This window comes from Microtus oregoni, unplaced genomic scaffold, assembly GCF_018167655.1.
Source record: "Microtus oregoni isolate MIOR12 unplaced genomic scaffold, Mior012 000009F_ref0000495, whole genome shotgun sequence".
Lineage (NCBI taxonomy): Eukaryota > Metazoa > Chordata > Mammalia > Rodentia > Cricetidae > Microtus > Microtus oregoni.
The window spans coordinates 11,707,329-11,729,719 of NW_024543068.1; the positions used below are offsets into that span (position 1 = coordinate 11,707,329).

Here is a 22,391-nt window from a genome sequence, read left to right on the forward strand (position 1 = left end):
TCAGTCGTTGTACTTTGACCTTTCCTAAGGGCCTCTTACCCTCCATGAGCCCCAACACTGGAGCAGCTGAGCTTTCTGCGTCTTTCTGTCCACTGCAGAGAGTAGGGAGGGGTAGGGCGGCTCGAGGCCCTGGAAAGCCTGGCTGCCTCTAGCTCCTCATGGTCGCTTGCTTACTTGTGTTCTTGATGCCACATCTTCCCTTCTTCCTTCCTCACCTTCAGGATTCTACATCGACAGCGCAACAGTGATGGCCCTTTCCCATTCTCTTCCCAAAGAAGTAGATTCCTGAGCACAGATACCGAAGGTAGAATGAAGAAGCCTAGGAGGAACAGCCACGAGGGTGTAAGGAAGCAAGGTCAATGTCAATGCCTCCATGTGAACAGCACTTCTGAGCACTGCTCCAGAGTGGCCACCGACACTGTATATTCAGCAAGCTAGTCACTGTTTCAACAAACACGTATGAGCATTTTTCCATGTTAGATCCTCAGGATGGAGACATGAACAACATAGACAAGGCCACAGGCCTCACACAGTCAGGATAACAGGTTCCACGAAACAGCCAAGAGAACTTGAGACAGAATTCTGTAAGGAAGCAGGTGTTTGAATCAAGAGGCAGAGGGAGGAACTATTGTGGAATTATCTCTTTGTGCACTGTGAAGATGTGTCCCTTGGAATGGTTTAATAAAAAGCTAAATGGCCAATAGCTAGACAGGACTTTGGGAGCAGAGAGGATGCTGGGAAGAAGGAATGGAGAGCAAACAGCATAGGCATTACAAAGGAAAGGTAACTGAGCCTCATAAAAGGACACAGATTAGAACATAGGGGTTGATTTAAGTCATAAGAGCTAGTGAGACAAGTCTAAGCTAAGACCAAGCTTTCATAATAAGTCTCCATGTGGTTATTTGGGAACTGGCTGGCAGGACAGAAAAAGACTCACTACAAGGAAGACAATAGATAGATCCTAAACAGATTAGAAAGATCTTCCTGAACTGGAGGGCTTCAGCTGAGACTCAAATACCCGGAAGGTAGCTGTTGAGCATTTAGGGTAAAAGGAGCAGCAACCATTCAAGGAATGAGGTCAGTGAAGCTGCTTCGACCAAAGGGTAAATGCTTTGACCTTGAAAGGTGCAAGGTCAGAGGAAGGAAGTAGCTTGGGTAAGGAGGATGGCTGGTGGTCTTAGTTAAATACATAGGAAAGCTTGGGTAAGGGTAAGGAGGATGGCTGGTGGTCTTAATTAAATACATAGGAAAGTAGTTTAGAAGGAAAGCTTGCCTTAAGAGACTGAAGGGTAAAGATGGCTTGGCGTTGTAGCCCAAAAGAAGATGTCCTGGGGTGCGGTGGTGTTTGGTTGGGCCTCCAGCTCCCTTTTACTGCAATTCTCTCAGCTTTGCACAGCTCTGGCTTCCAATTCAGGCTGGCTTCATTTATATTGCCAAAAGAGAATGCGGTTCTGGACCTCGGATCCCCACGACACTGGAAATTATCTTCACCTGCTCACTGTTTTAAGAAGACAATTTAAGAGTCAGGCTCAGTCCCTTCCCTACGTCTAGTGAAGCCTGGTTTCTCCAGGTAAGACTTGATAAGAAAGAGTGCCCGAATGTCCCAGGTGTGGGGCACTTCTCAAGGCAAGAAACAGGCAGAAAAAGTGACAGCTGAGAACCTGGTAGCCGATGTAAAGTGAACAGGGTGGAGAAGAAAAGCAGGGAGGACAGTCCCTGAGAAAGTCACCAAGCTGCCAGTGCTGGAGCTACGCTGTGGACACCAGCCAGAGCAAGCTGGTGCGAGTCTGGGGTGATCAAACAAAACACTTCAGTTGCCCTTTGAGGCAGAGCCAAAGACAACAGTGGGCCTTTCTCCTAGGGAGGAGCACATTCCAGCATATACACAGTAGACACAGTAGAGGGAAAGTCAGGGTCACAGGTTGGCCACTGAGTTATGTCTTCTACGTAGGCGGTCAGGAACCTTTAAAGTCTGTTAAAAAAAAGTCCAACAGGATGTTACACCCTTGTCAACAAAGGACACAGATGTTCTGGCCCCAAGCCCTGCCCCTCACCCCCAGTCGTCCCCCAGACAGTCTCAAAAAAGTGCGATAACCTTGTGGGGACTGCCCAGAGCTGCCACTACCTTGCTAAATGACAAGGCAAACCACTTTGAAAATCTTTATTGCTTTAAAAAATATCTGGTATTATAAACAAGAATTACAAATTCTGTTTGTTTTTTTAAATAAGTGGATTGAGTAAACATGTCAATTTTGAACAGTTGAAAAAAGTACTCCTTTTTCTTGACAGAAAGTAAGGCACCTACCTCTCTCTTCCATCCCTAAACCTCCACCACACTGCTTTCCTCCCATCCACTGCTCAGGTCTACACACAATATACAAACACAAATGTATGTGCACACAAGTGAATCCCCTCTGGCCTGGCACCCCGATATTGCAGGCAATCTGGCTATTCTGGAATGCTAAGGCCATGGCCAAGGCCAGATGACGCAATGGTCTTGACCAGAATTGCTCAAGGCACAGGAGAAATTAGTTGCCAGTTTCTCTTGGAGGAGACACTACAAAAGCCATGACATTACCAGCAGACTGGGGGAGGAAGGAGGTCAACTGGGATTTACAAGGAGTCCTTCTCAATTTAAAATATCTGGCAGATTTTGCTAGCAGAGGCAGGGAGAGGGTTTGGTTGTGCAAATACTGTCCCAGACTTCCACAGGATTATGTTTACCTGAGACAGACACCATGTCTGTTTTAAGAGCCGCCTTCTGCCTCTTTCCTCAGAGACAGCCTTGGGTGTCAGAGTAGAGTCAATGAGACTAACTTTTAATAAAGGTTAGAGCCACGAGCCCCTGGGCTGATGGCAGCGTTTCCCAGTGCAATATCCAATAAAGACATTCTGAGTAGCCTGGGACACTGGAGTCCCTGGGCAAGCACCTCTTTTGTAGGAAAGCACCTTCCCATCCTAGCCCGGAGCCCCACACACACTCAAGGTAACCCCCAGCACTGTTGCAGGTAGGCAGGGAGCCCTCTCCAGTCATTTCTTACTTCAGGGGTACAAGAGAGGTTTTGTCTGGTTTATTGCTGTTTTGTCTTTGACTGCCAGGAAAGAAGGTGGGAAGAGACTGCAGTGTTTGGCCGGGAGGGCTGAGGTCAAGAGTCCTGATAGAGCTGCCTCTGTGGAATGCTGGGCTCTGACGGAGGCTGTACCATGGTGCTTCCTCATCATGACCCTCAGGCAGAGCAGCTTGCCCGTTCTCAGTAAGAACCGGGCTTCGTGTGGTTAAGTCTTAAGACATTAGAAAAAGTTAATCTCCTGAATAAGCTTTCTTAGGATAATTCTGGAAGTGTTCTCCGCGAGAGAAGGGATAAGAAAAGACAAGGGACCAAGCAAGGATCGACTCCAGCACCCTCCACCAGCCTCTCCCAATGCTAGCCCTGAGACCTAACAGGGAGAGGGGACCAGAATCCAGTCTGCATCTGGAGAGAGGTGAGGTTTCCCCTGAGTAAACCAGCCAGGTTCTCAGGTAGGGCCCAGTAGGCATAGGCACTGCCTTGCAAGTCGCAAATCTTCCAGCTGCTTCCTCTAGAAGCTCCTCCATGGAGATGTAGGTGCTGGCAGTCACAGCTCAAGGGGACCTAGAGGCGAGTGTGTCTGTTCCTGAGTCTCTGCCACCACTCTCTGTCTCTCTCTCAGAGATGAGCCTCTGACACGACGGAGGGCACCTTGCTGGTATTGCTCTCCTCCTCTTGGACTTTCTAGAAGGCAAAGAAAACAGGAAGCCCTGTAATTAAAACACACACATCTCCTCCACCCTGGCTGAAGCAGATCGCTGTCCATGAGGGATCAGCGTGAGTACAAGAACAAGAGGCCACCTACTGTCCCCCCAGAGCAAATAAAAGGCACAAGGAAACAAGCAAGCAGCCCAACCTGAGTGTGCTCCCCCAAATACTGCCCCCCATCGTTACCACTCATCGGAGGGAGCAGAGCCAACATCCTGTCCTTGAAAGACCCCCAAGGTGGGCTGCCTTTCAGTCTGGGGAGACCCTCCCAAGGAACAGCGAGGCCACTTGTGCGGATGCAATCAGCAAGAGGTTTTATTCAGATACACAGGTACCTGGGGCGTCTTCGTCGCTCGGAGGACTAGCGCACCTTCAGGTTGGGGCAGTGGATTTTTTATAGGGTAGGGAAGCAGAAGCGCGGGTACAGAAGCGAGATGCATAGTTACAGGGTTTTGATTGGGCAATTCAAATAAGGCTCGGGTTCAAACTGAGTACAGTTCTGTGGTTTCCAAGAAATCAGATATGTATGCTGACTCGGCCTATCTAGGGTACAACTCTTCTTCTGGACCCCAAGTTCCCTGCTGGCAGTCCAGATGGTCGACCATAGATATCTTGTCTGGCTCAACGTCCCTGCCCCTAAGTTGACCAACGCCCTTATCTCTAAATTGAACTCCCCTGTCCTAGCTTTCAGTTATATTGCTCAAAAATTCAAACCTTGTAAAATAGCGTTATTGCTGCTGCTAACTTAAGGCTGCTAAGTAGGGGTCTTTCATTCTGACAGTTCTAAACTCACCTCCCATGCTCCAGGTTCCAGACTGGCAAGTCCCTCAGATCCTCCAGTTAGCCCCAAATGGGAGGTGGCCCCCAGGATGAGGTCCATTGAATGGACGCCATCGAGCAATTTTAAGACACCCTGTTTAATTGTATAGTTGAACTCAATGGCTCTGTGGTTATATGTATTCAGAGAGAAAAACCCTAGAGCAGCTTTTGGAAAGAACCAGTTTGGACTTGGCTTTTTGGGGAAGGGTATGGCATGGAATTCACTTACAGGAAGTCTCCTGGCTCACACTTGTTAAGTGGGTTTGGGATTAAGCATGGCCTGGGAATTCTCCCGTGGGGTCCCTGGTACATATTGCCAACTCGGGCAGTTGGCTGTCTTTTAATTGGCAAAAGGACCTCAGACACAGTACTGCAGAGCCAGCACTGCTCAGGATTCAGGGGAGTGGATGCAGGGCCAAGCTGGAGGCCAACGCCAGCCGGACAAATAGTGCTTTTGTCCCTAGGAATGCCTGGGTCCCGTCCATGACAAGGGCCACAGCTGTAGTAGCCCAGCCCTCTCATTCTCAATCTTGCAGGCCCTTTGGCGCCGGCTCTGCCTCGGCCTTTAGTAACCTTCATTCAGAGAACTCACAGCTGACTGGGTCACTGTCCACATTTGGCACACACAATGTACACATGCCTGCCTCCTCTGAAGCTACCACCTCAAAACTGCCATCAAAAATAGGTTAGGCAAGCCGGGCGTTGGTGGCGCACGCCTTTAATCCCAGCACTCTGGAGGCAGAGACAGGCGGATCTCTGTGAGTTCAAGGCCAGCCTGGTCTACAAGAGCTAGTTCCAGGACAGGAACCAGAAGCTAAGGAGAAACCCTGTCTCGAAAAATCAAAAAAAAAAAAAAATAGGTTAGGTGTATGGAAGCACATCTGCTGTCTAGGTGCTGGGATTAAAATGGAAACCCAAAGTTTCACAGTCAAGGTCAAGTTATTCGCTCTGTCCTTAAGCTCTCTCTTCATCTGAACAGTGCATCTCACTGGTGTAGAGAAAGGGCAGATGCAGCCAGATCTGATGCATGTCCTGTCCGCACTGGGCTCTGACAATGTGTTTGTCTCCAAGACTCTGGGTTACACTGACTGCCACAGGGTGTGTCATGATCAGGGCTCCAGAGAAGGGATACATTGACCACCGTAGCTTCCTTCCTGACAGCCCCAGCATAACTCTGACCTCCGCTTCATTTCAAGTAGCTGCAGATGCCAGTGAGGGCCAGAATACAAGGATACAAAATGGGGATACAGCACGGGTGAGCACCACTGCAGGAACTTAAGGCACCGAGGCCCATCCAGTGCTGCTTTCAATATTCTATCCCCAAGGAGACTGGGCCAACAGCTCCACTTGATGGAAAACTGAGCAACTATCCAAGGATCTGGCTCCAACAAGAGTGAAGTTTTACAACTGTGTGTGTGTGTGTGTGTGTGTGTGTGTGTGTGTGTGTGTAAGAGTGTGGTCAAGTGAGTGCCGGGTCTGAAGAAGGCATCCAGATCCCCTGAAGCTGTAGTTACAGGACCTGATGAGCTGCCTGATATATGGATAGTGGGAATTAGACTTGGGCCCTCTGTGTGAACAGTCCTCTTAGCTGGAGTGATCACCTTAGCCCTATCTATATCAAACAAACATATATGCATGTCCATAGATTATAGCACTGGTAAATGGACTGGGGATACCATATGATCAACCATGTACAGTATTAATATTGATACATATTAATATGTAATATATAAATGCCATTTATTTATTTATAACTCTTGCTTTGCCTTTACCTTCTAACTTAAACACATCTCGTGGCACCAAACACAAAGATTACAGTCCCGATTAAAAATTTTTCACCAAAAATCTTGTTTTGCTGCAAACACCTTGTCATATACTTATTGCCCAAAATATCCTAAATCATTGTGTCTCCTTACATATAACAGTGAATGCCCATGTCCATGATGGGCCTTTGCTCTTCACACTGGTCTAGATAACTTCATTCCTACCCTAGGCTTTCCGTCTCCCAGCAAACACTCTATTGTAGGCTCCTCCCCTTTCGATCGGCTGCCTGCCAACTCTAGAATGTGGTATCAGAAGACAACCAGTAAAGAAGTAAAGATTCTCACTTATTACTCTCACATAGCCTTGAATGTCCAAGGCACTGCTTGACAGCTGATCCATTTCTCCAGGAAATACTATATACTTAACAGAGCAATCCATATTAATTCCTATACTGTTTATTATAATGTAGGAGGCACAGAGGTCCTTGTGCTCACAGAAAAGCACTAGGGGAAGCAGAAATGTTAAACACACAGGGTTGTCCCTCCAACGGAAGGGAATGCTTTACCTGATCCACCTAGAAGGCTAGGCACTGGCGGGGTTAATAGCCTGGTGACCTTTGACCCTACTGGATCCTCCCCAGACCCTTATCAGCCACTTGTTTTTCTCAGTCAATTTATAGAACCCATCTTTATGGAAGGTGTCACATGTACCTCTAATCTTTATTTAGCTTACTTTGTTTCCTAAGGAGATTTATGAATGTTTTGTTATACACACAGGATTGAGTTATGTATTGCCAGGAAAGTTTTCACCAAATTGTGCTGTGCTTAACTAAGTCGAAAATAAACTACTCAGGGTCAGACTCCCCAAGTCTGAAGGAGCTCCTGCTAGTTAGTCATGTTAAACCAAACTGCCTACTTGCCTCCCGGAGACTCTACCAGGTCTAGCGGTCTAGTGGTCTAGTGGTCACAGAGACCCCTGCATTATAATATTAACACCATACTCAAATCAAGCGGGTTAACCAGCCACTAATTATAATACTGATTATAACAATCAAAAATAATTTTAATGTCCAAACAACAACAACAACAAAACACTGTGAAATCAAGGCTTACTCATATAAAAGAACAGTGTGGAGTCATTTAAAAGTATATGCAGAAGTTCAGTCCCCTTGGGATGTTGCAGTAATTAGAATAGAGTCTATTGGAGGAGGAGGAAGATGAGGAAGAGGAAGAAGGGGAGGAAGGAAGGGAAGCCAGGCATGGTGGCTCATGCCTGTATTCCCAGCACTTATGATGCTACGGCAGGAGAATCACCCTGAGTTTAAAGCCAGGCTAGGCTACATAATAAATTCTAGACCAGCACAATTAAATAATAAGATCATGACTATAAACAAACAAACAAACAAAAAACAAAACTTGGAGATGGCTGGTTCAGTGGGAAACGCATCATCCAGATAAGCATGAGAATGTGAGATCCTATCCTTAGAACCCACTCAAAGGCTGGGTGGCCCTGGTGACCCTCTTGTCATTCTAGCTCTCAGTAGATGGAGACAAGAGAATCCCCAGAATAATCAGGTTAGCCAAACTAGCTATATCCATGAGCTTTGGGTTCTGCTAGAGATTCCGCATCAATGTACAATTTAGAAGACCAAGGAAAATTCCTAATGCCAACCTTGGGCCTCCATATGCAGGCACATAACCACCCCCACACATGCAAGCACACACGCACATGAAAAAGAAAACAGGAGGTGTATACACATATCCACTGCATGGACGTGCATAAGTGGTAAATGCTGTATTTCCAGATGACAGAATTATAGCATGATTTTAAGACTTTTGTATATTTGCTATGCTTTTATCAGTTGTTTATTTTTATTTTTACAAAGGATATATAAATATCCTGGTTGAAAGTCAAAGAAGGGATGGAGAAATAGATAGACAGATAGATAGATAGATAGATAGATACATACATACATACATACACACATACATAGATACATACATAGATAGATAGAGACAGATACATAGAGAGATAGATAGATGATAGATAGATAGATAGATAGAACAAATACCTTACTTCCACAACTGCAATTCCTTTCATCTCACCTGACTCCGCCTCCCGCATGTGATGCTCTGCAGTGCTGAGTAAGCACTCTGCCACTGAGCTGCCCCAGCCCCACTCAGACTTAAGTCTATCTATCGTTTTCGCCTTTAATCCCAGCACTCGGGAGGCAGAGGCAGGCGGATCTCTGTGAGTTCGAGATCAGCCTGGTCTACAGAGCTAGTTCCAGGACAGGCTCCACAGCCACAGAGAAACCCTGTCTCGAAAAACCAAAAAAAAAAATAAAAAAAAAATAAAGTGGTTGCAGCTGATTAGAGTAGATGGAAAATACTCTTCTGTTGCAGGACATATTTCTGGTCCCACCCTCCTCTTCCACTGCCACCAGCTTCTGCTTCTTGACTTGTCCTTTTAGAATCCTCTGGCAACCCATTGGCTCTGTGCCCATATCTCTGCCTAAGAGGCTGTCACCACCACTGTCCCAGAGTGGTCAATCCACGTGTCTGTGTCCCCTTGCTAGTCACTGACTCCAAGCTAATAACAGTGAAGCCACAGACCCAAGGCTTGGTTCAGAACCACAAGATTAGATGCTACTTAGCAGTTCATGCCAGCAATGATAATGCTCTTGGGGACGTAACAAGGAGGCTGGGGCTGATTGAAAGTCGAAGAAGGGATGGAGAAACAGCTCAGTGGTTAAGAGCATGGGTTGCTCTTATAGAGGACCCAGGTTTGGTTCTCAGCACCCACATGGTGGCTCAGAACTACCTTCAACTCCAATTTCAAGGGATCTGATGCCCTCTTCTGAGCTCTGTGGGCACTAGGCATACACATGGAACACATATATACAAGCAGGCAAACACTCATACACATAAATAAAAATAAATCTTTTGAGGAATTTAGAAAAGAAAATGGGAGAAGATTCTAAGAAAGAGGAGCAATACTGAACACCCATGAGGAAATTCTTTGGATGCCATGTGTGTAAGCGGCGAGCTGGTCTCACAGACACCACAAAAGTCAGTGTCTGAGAATTCAGGGAGGCCCCATCTGATCCCACATCCTTATCAAAGGCTTGGGACCCAGAGCCCATTCCCACCAAGCTCCCACACACTCACAGTCTCAGGAACATCCTTGTTTGCCCTCTGTCTCCGAAGGTCTGCCTTGATGAAAGCTGAGGTCAAAAAAGAAGGGTGTCAAAAAAAAAAAAGAAGGGTGTCAAAGGTGGAGTCATCAAGCAAATCCACTGCTTAAGTTCATGCAGCAGAAGGGACCCTCATTTTCCTAAGAATCCCAGCTCTCCCGACCCTGCTTCAGATCAAGATGGAGCTGGCGTCGTCACCCATCTTACAAAGGTCCCAGGTCACTGTGCCCTTGAAAGGTAGAAGCTGGTAATGAGGCTGGCATCCAATTAGGGGCCACCACACACACCGTGCTAACCACCACCAGCAAATCCTCACTGCACGAATTAGGATCTGAGGCCTCCGAAGCCTGGGCCACTTGCACAAGCTGTGGACATCAACATCAAACATGGGCCTTCTGATGCCAAAAGTCACTCACCTATGCAAAGAGATATCCCAAAAAGACATCTGTCAAGCCCCCCTCCACCTGTCCCCTACATCAGGCAAGACACAGGTCCCAAATTGCCAATATCCCATATGTAGTCTGAGCCTTAGCTTGCTCTCAGCCCCCCACTCACCAGTGAGAGCTGATCCAAGGGCAAGGAACACACAGAGGAAGATGTTCCCAGGCTTTGTTCCATAGTTGTCAATAATCTGGCCTTGGGAGATGGTGAAGATGATCCCAAATACCTGGAGAAACATACAGAAGGCAGGAGGCAAGGGCTTAATCGACTAGGCCTTCGGGAGGATTAAGATGCCATACTCAGCCGGGCGGTGGTGATGGCCCACGCCTTTAATCTAACACTCAAGCCACAGAGGCGAGTGGATCTCTGAGTTCCAGGACAGCCAGGGCTACACACAGAAACCTTGTCTTGGCAAAACAACAACAACAAAACATGCCCTACTGCAATGTAACACAAGCACAGCCAAGCAGGGAACAAGAAGGAAACAGGACCCTACCTGTGCCGACATGTTGAGGAGGCCGGACGACATGCCTTCAGATTCTGGGTACGTGAGCTCCACGGCAAACTCAAACCCCAGGGGCAGATAGCCAGTCATGAAGAAGCTAAAGTCCAGATGAGAGAACAAGGCAATGGGAGCCTCCAGAACAAGACTGGGAGCCCACCTTTCCCGTGAGAGACCCTCCCCTGCTTTTCTCTTCCCATCAGGTCAGCAGTCTATCTTCTACGATGGTCTGGGATGATCTACCAAAATGGAGAGATCTCTGCAAACGTCTAGGCCTTATGCTCGGTGGGTCTCTAATGTCTTCTGTGGTCTTCCCTCTAGCCAGCAATGACACATTAGCATTTATGGAAGGGATAAGAGTGCCTGGTGTGCTTCACTTTCAGTTGAGAATATGTGGTCCTGGTCCACAGGCCCTGGCTTAGAAGGGGAAGTCCCCGGACACTGGGCTACATCACCGTGGATCTTTGAGACCTGGAAGGACACTCTCCTTACTGCCTCCCCAAGAGGAGGCAGCCGAGGACTGAACCAGGTCCCTCTCATGCTCTCACAGCTCCCACTGCCCGAGGGAAAACGGCTGAGAGGTGGAGCCCAGAAAAGGCCCATGGCTCTGTGTGTTTTCTCACCCAACACGTCTGAAAATGCTCGTTCTAACTCCTTCCACCTGCACCATGCTTCCTTGGGTCTTCATACCATGGCCTCTCTCACTTCTTCCAACCACCCTATCAAGTTTGCCACACTTATCTTCGTTTTAGATGAGGAGACATAAGCTTGGAACATAGGTAGGTGTCATGCCTATGTTCTAACAACACTTGGTAGTGAAACTGAGCCCTGGCTGGAGCCACTAAATTCCCTAGCATCCCAGATGCCTTGAAGGGCATAGTTCATGCTTCATTCCATTCCAGCAGCACAGCACAGCTACCGGAGGTGACTCGGTTTTGTTTTGGTTTGTTTTTTACTTTTCTTCTTTCTTTCTTTTTTTAAAAATAGAGATAGTCTCTCTACATAACCATAGCTGTGTAGGGAACTGAAACTCGCTCTGTAGACCAGGCTGACCTCAGACTCACAGAGATCCCCCTGCCTCTGCCTCCTGGGTGCTGGCATTCAAGACGTGCACCACCCACCTGGCCGATGCCTCAAGAATTAACAAGACCCCCTCGGCACCACTTCCATATCCCCTGAGACCAGTGAGGAGGTGGCACAGGGGACATGCATTGAATCTTGGGCTACTGGCCACTCTAGGAGCCAGGGGCTGTTTTCCAACTCAGCAAGTCAGCTGTGAAACTTACCCCAGTGTGCCAGCAGTGATGAATACTACCCATAACCGCTCCAGGTTTAAGGTGAATGTGTACACTACCATGCCCACCAGAGTCATGATATACACCACCAGGGTCGTCTCCCTATGGATAATGCAAAGATGGTGAGTCACGTGACCCTACTTTAACAGCACCATTGCTATGCCACTCATCCCACGAGGATCTACTGGACGTCTGCTCTGTTTCCAGCTCCCCGCAGCATGTTGGCACATCTGCTTCCATAGAAGCATCTTTGCGTAGGTGAGGAACACTAATCCAACAGTTATCCATTTACAATAATCACACCATGGTCAATGCTACAAAGAAGAAGACTAGGTAGATGTTATTCTCTCTGCAGGCTCTCTCCACAAGCCTAACCTGTCATGTCCCATCCATGGGTAAGAACGGTACAGCCCTGTCCTTCTTCTGTCCCCCAACAAAAACAAAAAAGGGGGTGGGGCTGGATAACAAGACAAGCACCAGCTGTAGTCAAGGTGGTGATGGCCAAGCCTACTTTAAAGCTTGCTACATGTGAAGTCCCAAAGCCCCATAGCAATGCTGGGCAGTAGCCTGGCTTGCCGACTCCCTCTGTTAAGTTCTTCCAGTGGCCCTTTGCATAGCTTTTCCTGTTGAATTTGAACCTGAACCACTCTGCTCCAGGCAATACAGCTGAAAGAGAATGTTCTCTAATTCCGAGCTAATTCCAAAGCCAAAGGGAGAAGCCGCTGCCTACTCCCTGCCGCCTTTCTCTGTGTGCTAGGTTTGAGGTCAGGCTTGCCTCTCCCACATTCTTCCACGCGACTCCCTTGTGGGTGTGGGCCACCCAGAACTCTTATGAACCTGATTCCTGCAAACAGACCTGCACTCTGCTCCCTGGACCACTTTCAGTAGGGTCCCGCCTCGGCAAACCTTTCTGTCCTTCTGCGTGCGCACCAGGACTCAAACATGACCACTCAAAACCTTTATGTGTCTCCTCTGAAGCCAGGCACACAGTGGGACACTAACAAGCATACTCTAAAATCTGAAACTCGTAATTTTATTGGGACTCAGATTCTGTTACATACTTTACATGTTTTTATGACAGCGATCATCAACCCTGCAAAGAAATCTCTGGCGACCCCTAATCTTACCGATGAAGAAGCAGAGGTTCGTTATGTGTTTAAAGTCACTGGCTGAGTACATGCAGAAGGTAGGGGCTGACTCTGAGCTAGGTTTAAAGCATCAGCATTATCTCAAGCCACACACTGCAATAATAATCTGCTATGCAGTTGCATTTTGGGGAGAGGTCAAAGCCGTAGCCTCTAGAAGATGCTATTCTCAGCAGGTTCTGAGAATGAAGGACCTCCTCCCTTCACCCCATCCACTCCTCCCTTCACCCCAATGCACTCCTCCCTCTATTCCCACCCTCTTGCAGAAAGTATGCTCAAGAACATGAATCATTCTCAGTAATTCTACAAGTTCACCAGATAACTAAAAAAAAAAAAAATTACTGTGTTTGTTAAACCACAACTCTACCTTCATACAGTGGCTACTTAAAAACAACAACAATGAAAACTATTTCCTAGTCCCAGCCTGAGATAAACAGACCTCAGTGTCTAGTTTCTAGCCTCCAAGCCAGAGTAGACAAATCCAGGAGTTTGACAAAGTGGAAGAGAACTGACCAACAACTGGCTCTGGACACAGAGTGGCACAAAGAACCGGCCATGTCCCACTCCTGAAGAGGGCAGAGCAAGAGTCTCCCCTCGGTCTCTGCTGTATTTTCTAACTCCTCTAAGTCCTCTGGCTGCCCACAACCCTGCCAACCCAACATTCCAACCCCTCCCTTTTCCTGCTACAGGACAGGCCCTGGAAGAAGGGATGTCGCTGTCCTCTTGCCTGGGGGTGGCCAGCCTTCAGTGCTTTTGTATCTAGCCGAAACAAGCAACTAACAGAGACAGAGTGGCAGCCAAACTTGGCCAGCAATAATTAAACCAAGCCAGGCTCCTCGTCGTAGTAAGCCTGGAAGCCACATCCCTGCGAGGGGCCTCAGCTGGCCTTTGACTAGACCGGCTAGAGACTTGACTTGCCCAGACTCTCACAGAGTGGGTCTGTGTGGCAGAGAACAGGTCTACTACTGTCTGTCGCCTCCGGACACTAGGAACTTTGGAGGCTTCGACAAAGCAGCCTGGAGTGCCGCCTACCCCAGAGCGGGCCCAACCTGGCAGCTGACCCGCAGCCAGTGTTTCCTGGACACCCTCTGCAGGAGAAGCACTACAGAGTCACAACCAGAAAGGAAAGACAGAAGTAGCAATGTAGCTCGATTACGTGCCTAGCGTACACAGGCCCTGAGTTCGACTCTCGGCACATGGGTGTGGGTTAGAAGTTAGTTAGGAGACCATCTGCTCTCCAGGTGTCTGGTCTCTGGAGAGTTCCGCTAAGGCTGGCTGATGAACCGGTACCCACCGAGTCCCAGAAGATTACAAGCCCATGCCACCATGTGTGCCTTTTATGTGCATCCTGGGGTTCCAACGCAGGCTCTCATGCTTACATGGCAAGCACCTTATCAATTGAGCCACCTCTCCAACCCCCAGCTTGTTTTACAAAGCAGACCCGACTACTACATTGGCACCTGCAGAGAGGGGTGTCAGGATTTTGTATTCTAGGCCAGGATTAGGTTGGCATATACTAAAACCTTTTATGATCACCCTGGGTTCTTTGAAGTATACTGGATATTCAGGTCCAAGGCACATCATGATATTTGCAAACAAGGTTAAAAAAAATTGCAAGATAAAATGCCCTGAAAACTGAAGCAAAGCACAGAAAGCTCAGCTAGCCCAGAGCAGCCAAGGGCATGGGGTGGTGACGTCACCGCTCTGCACTCTTGGGGCGTCTACAAACTTCCAACGGCTGGGATTTTTTTCATATTTATTTTCCCTTCTCCTTCCCGCAAGGCTTTAGGGAGGTAGAATGGGGGAGAAGGACGAAGGTAGCCTTCATGTCCACTGTTCCTAGTCCTTCCCAAGATCCGCAGAGTGAGGATAGGGTTCCACTTTGTAAATGAAGAAACTGAGACTCACATAAAGTAAGTTGAAACTTATTTCAAACCTCCAACTGCTACCCCACGCCTAAGCTGTTGGGCTCTGCTCCTCATAAGTGTGTCATTTCAAAAGCAGAGGGCCCCAGTTCTTGACCCAAAAAGAGTGACTCACTTGTAGGTTTTGGATTTATCCAGCCAGATGCCTGAGATCATAGCTCCAACCATCCCTGCGATGACAATGGTCAAGCCAATCCTCCCAGCATTCACTTCTTCACCCTAGGGAAACCACAGAGACCACCAGGGGAAATCATTATAGCCAGTAGTCTGCAAATGTCAAGCTCAGACAACAACCTGGAGAAAATTCTAGAATAGCTGCTCTTCCACAGAATAATACCCCCAGCTGTGTATTTATGACCCTGTATGCTGGGGTAACATAATCAACCAAATTCTGTCCTTAGAACCACTGTCAGTCATATATCTATATCTATCTATAGATATATCTATATAAATATATTTAAATTTTTTGATATTGGGTCTTAACATGTAGCCCTGTCTGGGCGGAAACTTGCTTTGTAGACCAGGCTGGCTTTGATCTCACAGAGATCCGCCTATCTCTGCCTCCCAACTGCTGGGATTAAAGGAGTACGCCATTATGCTCATCCCAGATATTTTTAAATTAGTCCTTACAGCAATTCAATCTTACATATCATGGTTTCCATTTTATAGACAGGAAAATCAACTAGAACACAAATATTTCTATTTTTCAAGTGGGTCTAACCTGTGACCGTGCATCTAAGGATAACTATGAACATGGCCTAACACATTTGTAGGTATCAATATAATTTTGCAATGTCAAAACATCTTAGGCACTCCTGTTAACATTATTATTTAATTCTCATAATCCCCCACCACACAGTTAGGAGTCAGTTTGTATTCGTTTGATAATGTGAAGCTGAGGAACACTGAGATTAACCTGCTAGCCCAAGGTCACGGACCGGAGTACATTTGTAAAGATAGAGCTAGGACGTGTTCGGGAACTTCGAACAACGATGGCTCTACCCCTGCAAGTGAGGCATCCACAGCCTTGGTGCTCTGACTCTGATACTCAGTATCGCTTTCCCTGATAGCCAACCTTACTGCTTCTGGAAACATTGTTCTAAAATGCTCTAAACTGATTCCAGGAGAGCCAGGTCCTCACAGAGAGACCTTGTCTCCAAAAGTAATAATGATGACAATAATAAATTAAGAAGAAACAATATGCTGGGGCTGGAGAGATGACTCAGCAGTTAAGAGCCGGGAGGAAATGACTGCTCTTCCCAGAGTCCAGGATTCAATTCCCAGCACCCACATGGTAGCTCACAACGGTGTGTGATGCCACTCTCAGAGGACGTGATGCCCTCTTCTGGTCTCCATAAACATTAGGCATACGTGTGGTACATAGACATTCATGCAGGCAAAATACCCATACACATCAAAATGAGTAAAAATTTTAAAAAACCAAAAATCTTTAACTGAATACATATGAGTTCAAAATTAAACCTTGTCCATATGATAAATATGATATAAATATACACATACATATATACAAGTGTCATTACTTATTCTCTAGTCATTTTATATACACTTTTCTTTTGTGTCTGGGTATTTTGCCTGTATGTTCATATGTATCCCACATTCATGCCCAGTAGTTGCAGGGGCCAGTAGAAGGTTTCCAGTCCCCTGGGACTGAGATGACAAGGGGCTTGTGAGCCACCGTGTGCTTTCTGAGGATTGAACCCAGGTCCCCTGGAAGAATAGCTCGTGCTCTTAAGCACTGAGACATCTTCCCAGCCCTTATTCTCCAGTCTTAAAAAATAGTCTTACAAGAGGTCACTGTAGCTGGGCATGGTGGTGCACGCCTTTAATCTCAGCACTTGGGAGGCAGAGGCAGCCTGATCTCTGTGAGCTTCAGGCCAGCGAAGCCTGTATAATGGAACTCTGTCTCAAGAAAAAAAAAGTTGGAAGGTGATAGCACACACCTTTTATCCCAAAACTCAGGAGGCAGAGGTGGCAGATCTCTGTGAGTTCAAGTTCAGCCTGTCCTGAGTTCCAGGATAGCCAAGGCTATGCAGAGAAAACCCTGTCTCAAAAATAAAGGTAATTATAAGTTATATGTCTTCTGCAAAAAAGAGAGAGGTCTAAGATGATAACAAGCTTGTCATACTCATGCTATGATAAAGGTTAATACCACCAAAACTTAAATTGCGATTCAGCCCATCTCCCTCCAAATCCTGTAGGCACACCACCATCGGAGGCTACCTAAAACTAATTCGACCCAAGAGGGACCGCTCTCCAGCCTCTGAAGAGACAGATTTACAATCTTTCTGTCCCCCTCCCTGTATGCCTAGGGACCCGCCTTACCGGGAAGTGCAAGATCACCATGCGATTCAGCAGCGTGGACAAGGCATAGAAGGCACCAGCATTCAGACCTGAAGGAGTCAGGGTGAAACGCATTTAGACGGGCCATCTCTCAGACAGTAGGTTAACTTCTCCCTCCTCCCCACAGACCTCAGGGAGGTCTACAACCCTGCTTCCACTCTGGTGTACTCAGAGGAAAAAAAAAAAAAAAACCAGGGAAATATGAGGTGACTTTCTAACTCTTCTGAAAAAAACACTTGAAAATGACTCACATTAACTATCGTAGCCTCTCTTTTTTTAACACACGCCATTGTACCACGATCCCTTTATCCTGCCCTCGAAATGACTCTGTGTAAGACCACTCTAAGTCAGAGCCATCTGTGTTCATTCCTTTCAGCTCTGTCCAGACCTACGGGGCTTCAAAGAAGTAGCGGACACCCTCCACCCCCTCCTGATGCCTCTATTCCCGCTCTGAGCACCCAGACCTTGGAACTCTGATACCATTCCCCCTCCTGGCTAGTTCTCTCCTCTCTCCATTCCTCCACTTCTCTGATTCAGAGCCATCCACATCTACTATGTGAAACTAAACTACACCCGAACGAGCATTTAGTTGATGTCTTACTTCTTTAGTTCATTCTACAGATAATGGAGTGCCTAGATATTACTGGTAGGAATAGAGAATAGGGAGCTGGGGAGATGGCTCAGTTGGTAAGTAAAGTTTCGCCACTCAGTCACGAAGGCCTGAGTTTGGATCCCTGGTATACATGCGAAGAGTCAGGCATGGCCTCTGGAGTCGGTAACTCCAGTGCTTTGGGGAAGGGCAGAGACAAGTGGATCCTGGACTCACTCGGCAGTCAGCCTAGCAAAACTGGTGGGATCCAGGTTTCAGTGAGAGTCTGCTTCAAAAAAATGTGAGTTGGGAGGGATACAGAATGGGGGATACTACAAGAAATTAGGGGCAGGCAGCAGATAGTATGATCAAGATGCATAAATGTATGAAATTTTCAAAAAATAAATAAAAGTATTTTTAAAAGGTAGTAACAGGAGGACATCTAATATTGACTTCTGGCCTCTGTGCATTGTAGTCATGTACACACTCACATTAACACACTCATATACACATATAGTGTATATAAACACATTCAGGAAGGAAGGAAGGAAAGAAGGAAGGAAGGGAAGGTCTGAAGGAAGGAGGAAGGATCATAATAAGGTGATTTTCCCAAAGCCACACAATCAGTCAGTGAGTCCGCTAAGATTGGAACTGACCTAAAGGAGAAAGGGCCTCCTGGCCTTCCATCATGGCTGACTATGTTGAAAATGACGCTGATGAAGATAATGATGAGGACAGTACCACATACACAGGTCCTAGCCCTGTCCTAAGGACCTCACAATCTTCAGAACTTCCCTAGAAGCCAGTGGTGTTAGCATACCCATTCTATAGATGAGAAAAATGCACAGTTACAAGCAAACCGAAAACTGGGTGAGGGGATACATACCACTAATCATATCCCACATCATCCCAGCATCTCAGAGACTGAGGCAGGAGGACCTTGAGTAAGACGCCAGCCTGGGTAAGATCCTGTTTGGTTGTTTGTTTTTGTTTTTTTAAAAAAGAAGCACAAATACCAGGGGTCTTTTTTTTTTCTTTAACTGCACATGGACGCTCACAAGACTACACAAGCACACTTCACATTCTGTTAGTGGAGAAGGGCGTGAGGTAGGACACAGCTTGCAGCAGGACATGCTTGGGAGTTCACCTTCAGTGGAGCCAGGCCACAGAGCCTCAGATCAGAGGCATCTGCATGCTGTTTCTCTTTGGGCCTCAAGGTTTTGACTAAGGAGCAATGCAAGCTAAGTACGTGAATCACTGACTGGCACCTCCCAGCCGCACAACTCTCCAGTCAGAGTTTCCTAGGTCCCCATAAAGAGTAGAGTAGTGCAAAGAGTCACTGTACTCAAGGACACACTGAAGAGCCTGGGACCAGATATGACTAGGTCCATTTTTAACCACGGGTCATTTTTATCATAAGCAACAGTGCCGAAATATCGCTGCCATTCTTCCTATATCAGGTTCCCTGGGGAACACGATACAAAGCGAAGGTCAGATTGTCATGCAAAACAGATAAGAATTTTCATCCCCCACTCCTGCGAGCACGCAGGCATTAAGGGGTAAAGCTGGATATGTCTCCAGAGTCCTTGACTCTAATCATCTGGTTTCCCGACTCAAAACAAAGGTATCACTAAGGCAGGAGGGTTTCTTCCCATCCCAGCTTCTCTCAGCAGGTCACTCCACAGATGCAAAAGACTGGGCTTAATGTGACCTCCTCAACCACACAGGACCAGAGTGGGCCAACAAAATGCCATATGTTACCCAAAGTTACAACTGCCAGGCTAACGGTTGTCGCATAAGAAAACATCCTACAGAGGACCAGAGAGATGGTTCCGTGGGTAAAAGTACCTGCCACCACGTCTGAGGACCCACATGATAGAAGGAGAAGATCTACTCTTGCAAGTTGTCCTCCAATCTCTGCCAATGTACAGTGACACACAAGGACACATAATGCACACACACACACACACACACACACACACACACACACAGTGTTCAGTTGGCGTCCAATCAGCATCTTACTAGAAAGCAAACCCAACTAACTTCAACCACACACCCAGATACTTAGAATTCCATTCCTGAGTCAAGAGAGTCACCAGGAGACAGGTCCTGAAAAGTGGTGTGGCCTGGAATGTGGGAGAGAGAGAGAGAAAAAAATAACAAAACAAAAACAGCCTCCTGGCCTCTTCTCTTCACCCCCTATTTTCTTCCTGCCCTTCCTGCTCATCCTGCAGCCTCCTGGCCTAGCCTGACCCTGTTAAAGCCAAGTGAACTTTGGCTTCAAGTAGAACAGCTGTTCTCAGCTTGGATCCCCAGCTGTGATGAACAAGGTAGGCAAAATTCAAGGAAACAGAGGCACATTACCCAACTGAAGGAGAGAAAACAAAACAACAAAAAACCAAAAACCTACCTCAATATTTGTACTTTTGTGAGGGCAGAGTCCTGGGTACCCTGGCCCAGGATACTAAGGCTGAGCTGGGGAGTCAATGGGATAGTTAGTGACCATGTGTAACCTACTGGCACATGCCCAACCCTACCCCAGACCCACTGCTTCAGGGGCTCTGGGAACGAGCCCCCACAGTCTGTGTGTGATCAAACCGATTCTTTCCCTGTTGAAGATGGAAACACTGACTCGGTTAGAGAGTGGCTGACGAATAGCCTCTCCCCGCACCCAGCTGGACAGCCCGGGTGAAGGTGGAGAAGGGCAGGGAGCGGAGAACTCCGGAAGGCTGTCTGTCTTTCCCATGGTCTACACACTCGCCCCAGAGGAGCTAGCAGCTGATGTGTGGATTGCTGAACCAGTCTTTAGGTGTGCTTCTCCGTGTCTTCAACACTGCCCGACAAGTCAGACAACATAAGTCCACTCCTCTGCACAATCCAAAGGGTTGAGCACCTCACACCCAAGAGCAGGAAGAGCAGGAATGAACTGTAGGCTCTGCCCCGAGGACGAGGCACCTCCTCCACAAATCCAGAGGGACCATCTGATAGTCAGTTCAGTGCAGAGGCAGTGTGACTATCCTGGGAGCCCGCCATGCTGATAGTCACAGCACTGGGAGACAGATGTGACGTTCCTGAGGAGGACGGCAGGTGGGACAGGTATCACCGGGAGTCTCCTGACTTTGTTGAAGCTAGTGTTTTCCCCAAAACTATTTCAGGGACCACTTAAAAGTCCAAAAATGAAGCCAAGCAGTGGTGGCACAGTCCTTTAATTCCAGCACTTGGGAGGCAGAGGCAGGCAGTTCTCTGAGTTCAAGGCCAGCCTGCTCTACAAAGTGAGTTTGGGTTCAGGAATAAAAAGGATGAAAAACGGATGAAGACTCCCAAGTGGTGGGGTTCACATGAAAAAGGAGCCCTAGGATCACAAGATCAACCCTTCCCACAGCTACTTCAGAAATTCCCAAATCTGCTGCAAATCAGAATTGCCCGGATTGTTTACGAAAGGCAGGCCTTCGCCTATGCTGCCTGAATCTGAGTTCCCAGAAGGAAAACATGGAAAACTGATATGGGAGTAATTTCTTATTAATAAAGAAACTGCCTAGACCCATTTGATAGGCCAACCCTTAGGTAGGCGGAGTAAACAGAACGGAATGCTGGGAGAAAGAAGCTGAGTCAGGGAGTCGCCATGATTCTCCCACTCCAGACAGACGCAGGTTAAGATCATTCCTGGTAAGCCAGCTCGTGGGCTACACAGATTAATAGAAATGGGTTAGATCAATATGTAAAAGCTAGCCAATAAGAAACTGAAACTAATGGGTCAGGCAATGTTTAAAAGAATACAGTTTCCGTGTAATTATTTCGGGTAAAGCTAGCTGGGTGGCGGGACACAGCCTGCCGATCCGTACTACAACAGAAAACAAAACATTTAATCAAGTATACCATTGGATTCTATCCGTGGGGCAGCCTGCTGTGCTAACTGGCTTTGTAGCACTGTGACAAAATGCCTGGGTGTTGCAGTTTGAATGTAACTGGCCCCCATAATCGCATAGGGAGTGGCACTACTAGGAGGTGTGGCTTTGTTAGAGTGGGTGTGGCCTTGTTAGAGGAAGTGTGTCACTGTAGGGGTGGGCTTTGAGGTTTCCTATGCTCAGGATACCACCCAGTGTATCTCTGTCAGCTTCTTGTTGCCTGCAAGATTTAGGATACCTCTCCAGTACCTGTGCCGCACACCGCCATGATGATAATGGACCAAACCTCTGAAATTGTAAGCCACCACCCAAAATAAATGTCCTCATTTATAAGAATTGCCATGGACATAGTGTCTCTTCACAGCAATGAAAAAAAAAAAACCCTCATTAAAGGCACTGGGATAATTAACTTTTAGGAGAGAAAGGTTTCTTTTTGGTTCAAGGTTTCACTGTTTTGGGCCTGTGGCAGGCAGTGCCCATCATAGCAGGGAATCTGTAGTGGATCAAATTGCCTCACCTCCTGACAGAGAGGAAGCTAAAAAAGACAGGAAGGGGCCAGAGCCCCAATATTCCTTTCAGAAGCATTCCCACAGTCGTTCTTAACCCTTGTTCCAGAGAATTCAGCAGGCATACATACGGTGTACATGCACACATTCAGGCAAAGCATGCATAT

General features: G+C 47.2%; 1 protein-coding gene across 1 annotated transcript in view; it reads right to left on the reverse strand.

The window, feature by feature from the left end:
* Window positions 1-2,147: 2,147 nt before the first annotated feature.
* The window catches only part of Flvcr2 (FLVCR heme transporter 2), a 56,109-nt gene continuing 35,865 nt past the window's right edge, over window positions 2,148-22,391 (reverse strand). Inside the window, exons 4-10 of the mRNA XM_041658491.1 lie at window positions 17,207-17,274; window positions 14,979-15,082; window positions 11,785-11,895; window positions 10,493-10,598; window positions 10,111-10,222; window positions 9,530-9,585; window positions 2,148-3,752 (exon numbers count right to left, since the gene is read on the reverse strand). Coding sequence (XP_041514425.1) covers window positions 3,687-3,752; window positions 9,530-9,585; window positions 10,111-10,222; window positions 10,493-10,598; window positions 11,785-11,895; window positions 14,979-15,082; window positions 17,207-17,274 — 623 coding nt within the window. The 3' untranslated portion in view covers window positions 2,148-3,686. The remainder of the gene's footprint in view (window positions 3,753-9,529; window positions 9,586-10,110; window positions 10,223-10,492; window positions 10,599-11,784; window positions 11,896-14,978; window positions 15,083-17,206; window positions 17,275-22,391) is intronic.